Source organism: Antrostomus carolinensis, unplaced genomic scaffold (assembly GCF_000700745.2).
Source record: "Antrostomus carolinensis isolate BGI_N321 unplaced genomic scaffold, ASM70074v2 scaffold12770, whole genome shotgun sequence".
Taxonomy (NCBI): domain Eukaryota; kingdom Metazoa; phylum Chordata; class Aves; order Caprimulgiformes; family Caprimulgidae; genus Antrostomus; species Antrostomus carolinensis.
Genome location: NW_010289145.1, coordinates 6,313 through 16,987, shown reverse-complemented (window position 1 = coordinate 16,987; position 10,675 = coordinate 6,313). Strand labels below are relative to the sequence as shown.

Below are 10,675 nucleotides of genomic sequence, written 5' to 3'. Positions count from 1 at the left end.
CGCCTCCCTCCCGCCCTCTGCCGGGGTCCCTTGCGGGACGAGAGAGGCCGGCCTGGGCCCGTTGCCTTCTCGTCCCGAGCGCTCTCCTCCCCTCTCGGCAGCTGCTGTTCCTTTGCGAAAGGGGGAGATAAAGGCGATTCCGGGATTTTTTTTTTTTTCGTCTTTTTTAAGCCAGTGAACAACTGCGCTGCATCGTGCCCTGTGTTAAGGTTGTTGGATGAGCTGAAAAAGCGCGTCCCTGTGCGTATAAATAGCTTTTCTCAACTCCAGTCGAGTTCTCTGGGCTGCACTTCGTGGCCGTATCGTGCAGAGACCATTAAAGTTGCTTTTTCCAGCCTTGGCGATCCGTAACAGTTGCATTAATATTTCGACAGCTTTTCCCTGTGTAAAATCACATCTTTCATTTGTAAAATCATATAACATTGAATTCTTTGTTTCGGAGCTGTTTTGAGAGGGTGATTTCATTTTTATTTCAGTTAGATGTATGTTTTGCATAACTATGCATAATTTTTTGTTCCTCGTTAGCGCATCCTCTCCAGATCTTGAAACAGGCTCCGAAATTTCCTCTTTGTTCCTGTGCACATGGGAAACGTCTCTTGGTTCTTTTGCAAATGTAAATCGTGAGTTTCCCCAAATAAATCCAGCTCTGTGACTCGGGTTTTCAAATGCTGAAACGGAAACTGGCTGGAAACCTATGAGCAAGCAAGATTGTGAGGCTAACTGGAGGCCTTAATTGGAAAAGCTGTCTGAGTATCACAGCTGCTTAGAAGCTGCTCAAAGGATTTTTGCTGTCTTCTGAATTTAATTCAGGCTACATGATTTTTGGCCTTGATATGTGTCTGCCTGGAGTGAAAATCATACATTATTAATTTGATCCTGAATGGGGCCATCTCTTTTTTAAAAAGAGATGTGATATTTTAATAACTCAGATTTTAGTTCAAACACTGATGTGTGTACTCTTTATCACAAATATTTATAAGGTGGTCATAATAATGCTGGTTTTATTTATATATTGCAGTTCTGTTTCACAAATAATAAAATATATTTATGATATTTATGCAAGCAACATCTTTCGTAAAGGTCAGATACGTGTTGCATAAGACCTGGAAATATAGACCACACATGTGCTCCAAATAGCTGTGTTTATTGGGAAAAACATAGCAAAGTGAGTGAAATGAACTGCCAGATCATTTTGTATCTGAAAGGACAGTCATGTTTAATAGCAGTACCAGTGCAGATGTTCATGTCACTTATAGGCTGCAGTAAAAATATCATCTCACAAATGAGGGTATTTCAAAAGTTTGTTTAAGATGAAAGAACCTTGCTAAAATCTGTCTTCATGCAGTCAAGTGCCAAGACTTAGGCAAGAGTCTGAGCGCTTGTGTTACTGTACAGGATTGTCTGTGTGTAAGGTTTCTACTACCTGTTTGTTAATAAAGCACAGTAGGAAAAAGTTCCATTTTGAGCATCATGCTAGCGGTGGAAGTCTTAAACAAGTAGATTGAACTCCATGGTAGCAGTGGCCCCTGGTTCCTGAAGCGTTAAGTCAGAAATACGAGGAAATTCATCAACAGAAAGATTTTGTTGGCTTTTTTTTGGTTGGTTGGTTTTTGTTTTGGTTTGTTTTTTTTAAAGTGAAGTTTGCCGAGTTGTACTGTGCATGTCCATATTAGTGAGATAATGCTTAGGTACATATGGAAATCACAGCTGTGGGAGGTGATGCTGCTGCTCTGCCTTGAGCTGTCTTTCCAAACCCGCAACACCGTATGCTGATTTAGGTTTCTGCCTAGTATTGATCCTGCAGGTTAATCCTATATTATGTTACTCTCTTGGGTTTTATTGACTATGCTCTCATGTTTTCTCCATCACTGCAACTCAAAACTTGTGAGAATGTTGTGCCTCCAGAAGAACCTATGGGATGTATGCAATTAAGGGTGTATTGTGGAGTGGTTTTTCTAGCCCTCTTCTTATGTGTGATTAGATTACATAGTCCCTTTCTAACTTTAAAGCCTCAGTAATTAAATTCCAGACTTAGCTAAACATAACATAAAATCTTTCATAAAGATCCATCTCACCTGACGGTGGCCAAAATGTATCCCTAGGGAACAGCATCTGGAAGAAGGGTGCAGTGAACCTTCCCCTGAGTACTCTCTCAGACTTTGACAGGCACCCTGGACCAATGGTGGTGTATTGGGATTTTTTGTGTTTGTGTTTGTCCAGTTGCTTTTGAAACCCATCTGAACTGCATCAGTTACAAAAGCAGTCTCCTGCAAGTCATAGTTACTTGGTACTGTAGTAACAAGTTTGCATACAAAAGTGTGTCTTTCTCCCTTGTCTTCGCTACAGACTAATTACACACTTTCCTGCTAGTTACTCTTCTAGTTTTGTCTCTGTTCATTTGATATTTTCCTGCTTCACAGAGGTTTTCCTGTTGATTAAAAGGAAGTAAAACCAAAACCTCATTCTGAAACAAAGAGCCAGTTTTGATGGATCTGCTTATGTTGTAACTGTGCAGCCTTCTGCAGCAAATGTGACTAATGCTCTTCTTTTCCTCTGCTCCTTTAAGCAAAGCAAATCGGCTGTGAGATTGAAGGAGGACATGAAAAAGATAGCCACGCTTCCACTGAACAAGCAGAGGGACACAACCTGTCCAAAGGTGTTTGGTGTGAGTCTTCTGGAGCTCCAGCAGCAGGGACTGAGCAAGAACGGCATCCCAATAGTTGTGTGGAATATAGTTGAGTACCTCACCCAGCATGGTAAGCTTAATGGAATCACGTTTGCTTAGTAGCACTCGTTATGTAATACTCTTCAAAGGGAGGGATGTGTCGCTTTTGTGGTACAGGGGCTGAATAAGGTTGTGGCACTAACCACATGCAAAGAATAGTACTGTATGTGGTTTGCTTCTTTTTCTTTCTGCCTTGATGCTGAACTTCATAGGATGTTTATAAAGGTAAGCTATGGTGTTAGGAAGCAGCACACTCTCATAAATAGGCTGATCTGTTCATAAATGTGTTTGATTTGTGAAGGTTTGTCATTTTCTAGTTGCAAAACATTTGTTGTTAACACCTTCTGACAGTGAGGAGACATAAATATCTATATAGAGATATTCACATGCACACACACACACCCCCCCATCAGAGTACGTTGCTGAATAGGAATAAGTGTTCTTAGAGGTTTTCAGATAGATTCCAGTTATTATGAATCCCATTAGGGAAGTAGGCGTCCAGTTCTTAGCTTCCCTTTATATTATTTAATGGCACTTTAGTTCCTGTTGTTGAAGTACATCTCTGCAGAAATCTAGAGCACCGTTGCTGCACAGATGTATCCTGTAGCAGTTCAGCAACAGAACAGATTTTGTGGAGGTAATTTCATCTTGTAAGAAGCTGCATTTACTTTTACCCTAAGGTTTTTCCTGTAGCTACTCAGTAATGATAATCTGATTCCAGAACCTTAGATTCCATGTCTGTATCTTGATAGACACTTAGAAGCTGATAGATACAAACATGTCTGGAAAGTTAGCTTGGATTAAGGTACAGTGCAAATTTCAAACATGATCCTGCCTTCACACAGAAGAATCTTTCTTGGTGTACTTCAAGTTGCCTTGAAGTGGTCTGCTAGAAAACTGAAAGAGCAAAGATGGAAAAAGTTTTTGCATCACTGAGGTTTAATCAAAACCAGAAGCTGACAAACACTTTTGACTGCAAGTTGTGGGCTGTGCTCTGTGTTCTATAAAAAGATTTGAATCCCACAATGACTGTTTCCAATATATGAACTAAACAAGGCAAGTCCTCTACTCTGCAGCAAGATTATCTAGGCTTCTGAACACCAAGGTGATTATCCAGCCTGATAAATATACAATCCATTCTCTTTCTCAGAAGTGCAAGCAAGATCTCAGAGATGCCTTCTTACATGGGAAGTTCTTGAAATAGGTGTCCTGTGCTTGTCTGAGGTTTATTTTGTGAATTAATGGTGAAGTTAACTGTGAAGACATTTTTGACAGAGGCCCTGGTGTGAATTCTAACTATTTGGAAGCAGGGTGTTCTGTGAATCATGGTTATTGTTTGTCCAGTATTGTCTTATAACTCCTATTCTGCAAAGGTGTTGTCATAGACGTTGCAGGACTTTTTAAAGCCAGACCATTTCAGAGTCTCTCTTCTAGGTCATGAGGAACCGTCTACCCATGTGAAAAAGCTGAGCTGGCTGTTGGGCAGCTACATCCTTGAACTAAGTTTGCATTAAACTGCCTATTTTCAAATTTATAGGTGAAGCCAAGTTTTCCTATGCTGAATTTAGTAATATCTGATTGCTGTTAGCAGTATGTTCTGTCCTCTCCTTATTTCCATAAATGAGTGAGGAAGAGCAAAGGAAGTTCCATCTGTGTGAGGACCGTGTCCTTTGCTCACTTAGTGCTGCAGAAATGAAAATCATATTGAGATGTGGTGTTTGCAGCTGCCCCCAAGATGGCAGTACAGCATGTCATGTAAGTGTGTTTTGTTGAGAATACAGGAATACAAAATCTGTAGGCAGTATCTGGTGTTAGTCAAGTAAAATCCTTGAGTGCTTGTCCGTTTTTTCCCTTACTAGATCAGTTTGTCTTCTGAGCCAATAAAAGAGATTATTTCTCTCTACAAACTCAGCTGCATCGATGCTGATTTATTCCACTGGAAGTGTCATGTCAGACTGTTTTTTACTGGTGTCTACTCTGAACTGATGAAAATCATACATATTTTGATCTTTACATTGTTATGCTTCTGAAGAAGAATAAGCAGGTCTATAGACACAGTGTTAGAAAAGGCAGAGTTTTTGTGTTTTTGAATGTCAGCATATGCCTGGAAAGTGATGTTTGATACAGTAGGTTTGATCTGGTTTCTTCCATGGAAACTTCCTTCTTTCTGCATCTCCTTCACTGTGTGTGGGGTGTCTGGCCTGAAGTGATCAATACCTTTTCTTTTTCATCGTGAAATACTTTGGGCTTCATGGTGTTCAAAATACACATTTGCTCAGTGAGATTTTCTGCTACAGTAGAGTTGCAGTGCTCATTATGGAGTTATTGCTGCAATGAGCATGTATTCAGATGTTTTTGCTTCATGATGGTTACAGTTAAGAAGTTGTTACCCTAAAATGTGAGGCTGAAAGTATTCATGTGTGTGAATTTGACAGAACCTTGCTCAAGGTAACAGGCTACTTGCAAAAGTGAAACAACAAAACTGTTTGTAGAGTCTGAATCCTTTTCTGTTGAAATATACCAATGCAAAATGCAGCTGTCTCAACTGATTTCTGCATAGTGTGAGATTACAGCTATGCCACTGAGTTCTGTGGGTTCTCAGAGAGTATCCCAGGCTTCAAGATCTGGCCACTAGTATTTGTTAATTATAATAATCCAATTACTTAACTAGAGGTAGTTTCTGGGGGAGAAAACAGTATTTTTTTTTTAATTGTGCTGTATTAATTGCCCTCCTTTGTATTTCTACAAGTGTATTATTCACACTAGAATATCTGTTTCATCATATCACTGGGATGTCTTAGTTCAGCTCAATCTCATATGCAATATATATTTACAGGGATGACGCAGGAAGGCCTCTTCAGGGTAAACGGCAGCATGAAAATGGTGGAACAGTTGCGTCTGCAGTATGAGCGTGGAGAAGAAGTGGAACTCGTTAAAGACGGTGACGTGTACTCAGCAGCCAGTCTGCTGAAGTTATTTTTGAGAGAGTTGCCAGATGGGATTATCACCTCTGCCTTACATCCCAGGTTCATTCAGCTTTACCAGGGTAAGTGAAAGGTAGAATCTCCGTCCTTCAGTGCACTTTCTTTCTGGATAATTGGTTATGTGGTGAGCATAACCAGTACTTTCTGTTTCTTAGTTTACCTGCTTTGTTCTGTATTCCTTTGACTTCAGCTCTCACACTCTCCCAGGGTACTCACAGATGTGCAATTCCAACTCTGGGCAGAAATCACAATGGTGTTACAAGAGACAGAAAGTGGTTTCTTATGTGTTTGGTAAAATCTGGGCTATTTATGATTTTCTAATCCAGTTATATCTGCTGAATCTAAAATGAAATGATCAGCTGTTTTTTGTGAGCAAGCTTGTAGACAAGAGCTGCAGTCCCTTTAGGTCACAGATTCGCCTCTGTTTTGCTAGGGTGATTTCATTGTAATGCATTCTGAAAAGTTAGAACAACTTCATCTGCTAATCAAATTGCATATCCATTGGGCCCAAACCGTATGGTGTCTAAGTTTCTACTTCTCACTAAGTGATGTGATTGACCATCAAAAAATGAGCCAGTTTGCAAGTAACAGCAGACTTTGCCTTTTATTCTCTGTCATAGCTCACAACCACCTTCTTTTTTCTTTCTAATTTTTTTTTCCCCCTTCAAGTGGTGGATCAACCATAAGAAAGAACATCACTTCTGCTTTAGAAAGTTGAAACTTGCACAATGATCTGTCAAATGATCTCTCAATCTAATTCATCTGTGGCAGACAGTCCATGTTGTTACGTGTAATAGGTGGTGGTTGGCCCGGTTCTTTGACCATGTGGGTCAGTGGCAATTCTTTTCTCTTGCTGCAGGCGATCAATGCCTCTTCTTGCTGTCTCCCTAAGAAGCTGAAAAGTGAATGTGTAAATGTTTCTAGAGATGTGCTCTTTACAGTAAACCAGGCAAATGTGATGCATGATGCAGAGGGAAAATGTGTGCTCTGACATGCATCCCCAGTTGAAGATGGTGCATAGTTCCCACACTCTTTGTCCTGAGGTCTCTCTTCTGCTGTTCTTGCCTGCAGGGGAGATGAAGTTTGGCCATTGCCTGGAGAAGGGAGAGCACAACCTTGTCTTTGCTTTCCTCCCTGTTTGGGGATGTACAGGCTGTTGAGGGTACACTGGAGAAGAGCTCTGTGCCTTCCCCTGAGTGCAGGCATTCCAGCTGTAAAAAGATTGTATGTGGGCTGTGTAAAATACCTTCCTCATTCAGTAAAGTTGTCTGGGGCCCAAAGATAGGGTTCAGGAAGTGTTGTGTAGGAAGGTGCCATTGTTTTAGAAAGTCCCTTTTTTCTGATCTTAGCTGTGCTTTCTTTTGGGTCGCTTAGACTCGTGAGCTGTATTTAATTGTGGTTTTTCTCATAAATTACTATTTAAGTAGAAATTTTGTTTGTTGCACCTTCACTCTTCTACATCCTTGTCCCCGCAAAGGTCATAGCGGTGTATTGCTCCAAGAACTTTATTTACGAACAGTGCTGGTTTTGGAAAGTTTTACTCATCCCTGCTTCCTGCAGAGAATGCATAATCACCTCCCCAGTACTTTCTATGGAAATGAGATTGATACCTTTATTTAGCTGATTTACCCACCAAGCTTTCTTGTTTCAAAAAAAAGTTACTGGTGTAACTTACAAACCCAGTTCTGCAAAAGTCAGTCCAGCTGTGATGTGTCTTCATAGCTAAGTTTGCCTGTATTGCACCATAAGCTCCAGTTGTAGTCCCATTATAGTTTTGATTAGGAAGATAAAAAATCTTCCTTGAAAAATACCAGATTGGCTGTTACGGTAAGGGAAAGGCTTTTGTAAAGATTGAAGAAAACCAAGGGTTTTTTCGTGCCCTAGAAAATACAGCACAAATGAGTTGCTCTGAAAGGCACTGATGACTTTCTATTAGGTTCAGATTAGTTTAAGTGGTAGATGGGCCTTTGTTTACAGTTGAATGATCAACCAGCTATGCAGGATTGGAGGAGTTATCTGTTCACTTATCAAAGTATGTACAAGGGTATTCATTGCAAAATGGTACCAAGAGAGTGCGTGCCTGGGTGTTCTTTGTGTAAACTATGAAGAAAATAGGTCACGCTGTTTATGAGCCAACAGATTATTAAAAAGTAGCTGTGAATCTGGAGCCAGTTCACTGCATGTCTACAGTGAAGGCAACTACAAGGTCTGTTACAACCTCTGGATTCCCTTCTGTTGAAGCTTTGCATGGGAAATAGCTTTTTAGGATTATGTTAGATCTCTTTTGGAATATATTTAGGGATTGGTATCAGTGGGTTTTTTTAAGCCAGGTGAGATCTTGGTGTGAGAATAACGCACAATTACTTTACTTCCTATAAAAATTATTAGAGAGTGATTCCTCTAGTTAAAAATAGCTGGACTGAAAATTAAGGATTTTACCTGTAGCTGTAACCCTTCTTAATTCTGGGTATGGTCTTTGTTACGAAACCAAAGAGTAAGTATCTTCCATTTAACGGAAAAGAGAGAACCTGACCCATGGGTATTTCAGGAAGTCTGCACAGCTGGTTTGGCACGCTGTCTGCAGCCTGTGCAGTGTCGTGTGAAACGGAGCTGTGCACACTGCTCCCAAATCCTGACACATTGCTGTTTATATAAATATTCAGCTAGAGCCAAGACTGTTCAGTTCCAGAAAACATCACGTAGCGTATCCTAAAGGCTGTTCAGTGTGTCCTGACATTCTCTCTCTGCCCTTGGAGAAGGGCAGTGGCAGTGGGAGCTGAGAAGGGCCTCCCTCTGTAAATGATGTTGATCAGAGACGTGTGTAGCAAGCGCAGGCCAGGGACACACTGATAGTGATCTTTGTGTTGGCTGCTCTCCTCGGTGCGCCTGACAATATGAAGGCTGCTCCTTGCAGGGAGTCCTGGGGTAAAAAATATCCATCACAGTCTCTTTTGTGACGGAGGCTTCACTGCAGAGCAGAGCCGTGCCTGCCCGTGCAAAACAGGCTGTGCTTACAGAGCGGTGAAAGTTTATTTCGGAAACCTCAGCTGGAAGGGATCATCGGCTCCCATACAGCAATCCCTGCTTGAGCTTGTTTGTTCCTTCTGGCTTTTCATTCCTTGTCTTTTATATCATGATCACTGACTCTTAAGACATTTTTACATACTAGGAACTTTATGCACAGCTCTTACCCCCTTTCACTGGTCACTTGCTTTCAGCAAGGCAGTTTGCTATTGTACTTTTTAGCATACAGAAAGCTTTTCCCTTATGTGAATTTCTTTTTTTGTTGTCATTGCATTCCCTCCTCCAGTGGGGGTACAGTGAAATGTGGGCTTCTGTCTTCCTTTGGTACTTAGTCTAATTAAGTTGAATGCTATTTGATCACTCTGGCTTCTTGATACTGTTCCATCCTAGGGAACTTACATTTTTCAGTGGGCAGCAGCTATATGCGTGTTCTATCTCACATACATCCCCCTGCTTTCAGCCTGCCACAGCTGGCAGGGTTATATCTGGAGCCCGTGAACAGCCCTGCTAGTTTCGGGGAGAGGGATGGGAGGTGGTGGAAAGAAAGGAGCAGCTCCCTTCTGGATCAACAGGTCAGTTTAGGGAATACTTAGTAGCCAGCAGCTGTTTGAGTTACATGAAAAAGAAGAACCAAAAATAGCAGTTGTGTTGGGGGATTTTAGAGGTCAAATTTTAACCTGAACAGTGACTGAAAATGAATAAATGAATGTGAAAATGAATAGATGGGAGTTGACCCTTTAATCACTGTAACTGCTGCAGTGCAGCAAATCAGATTCACTAGATATCTGTGGTTCTCCAGGCTCTTGTGGCATGATTTTAACCTTTTCCTTTGTCATTTTGGTGTTATCAGGACTAGTTCCAAACTAGAGAAATAACTTCTGTTTTACACATGTAGAAGAGGTTTGTTATGCAGTAAAAAATCTTGGAACTGGATTTCTTATGCAGATGATGATACTCAGCAGAGCTGCAAAAGAAGTGAGAGTGCTCTGCTCCCAGTATGTCAGAATGAAGCATCAATACAGCACTGCAAAGTGCCATAATGATGCAGACTGAGGGGTCTGAAGTTGGATGGTGATGACAACCTTCTTATGATGAGGACCTCCAGCATCTCTGCTGCTGATGGCAGCAAGGCGTGATTTATTCTTTTTTCCCCTCTGGGCAGGATCGTGTCTGAAGCAGATTGCTTCTTGGCAGAGAAGGACTGGAGTCCCACTTCCCGTAGGTTGTGGAGGTGGAAAGAAATGCTTTGATTCCTCCAGCAGCTCGGTGGGTGCAATGTACAACCTGCTGCCTATGTGCCCAAGATTAACTTCCTAGGGCACATTGATAGCTACAGACAGATGCAAGCTTTTATGTCTGCTCTCCAAGCTGGTGATATGCAAGGCAGCTGAAAGCTATGCAGACGTGGTAGCATGACACTGAGCCCTGGAGTCTCTTCCTTGCCTCACAGCAGAGATAATTAGCTAGGGCATGGCACCGTGATGATAGGGTTTCAGTGCTTCCAGGCTGGAGTTGTTTGGGGTCAGACCATTTGGGACATGAGCAGAGCAATTACACACACCTGTCTGCAGGTATCTATACCTTTAGTGATGTTCAGGCAGCAGAGGGAAGGAGTAGCATGAGGAGGGATGGATTGGGGAATTAGATTGTGTCTGTAGCTTGTCAAAGAAACTCAATATGTTCAGAAATAGGATGAACCACTGGAAAATATGTCCCTCTTGTTGTGATCTGTGGGTGTAACTGAAATTAAGTAAGACTGAAAACACCCTTGCAAATGTGTCTGTGCCTCCTACACTGTTGAGGCTCTTGTTTCTAGTTAATTAACATTTTTAGAGAGACTGCTTGTCCTTTTTAGTTGTCTCCTTGACTTGTCCTTCAGTAGCAAGTCCCTAGCTCAGTTCTGAGGTGCCATGCTGCCCTTGCTGTCTTCCTTGGCCCTCTG

General features: G+C 41.6%; 1 protein-coding gene across 1 annotated transcript in view; it reads left to right on the top strand.

The window, feature by feature from the left end:
• Positions 1–2,566: 2,566 nt before the first annotated feature.
• The window catches only part of LOC104525942 (protein FAM13A), a gene marked incomplete at its 5' end in the record, with an annotated part of 12,404 nt that continues 4,295 nt past the window's right edge, over positions 2,567–10,675 (top strand). Inside the window, 2 exons of the mRNA XM_010169244.1 lie at positions 2,567–2,756; positions 5,562–5,771. Of these exons, the coding sequence (XP_010167546.1) occupies positions 2,567–2,756; positions 5,562–5,771 (400 nt within the window). The remainder of the gene's footprint in view (positions 2,757–5,561; positions 5,772–10,675) is intronic.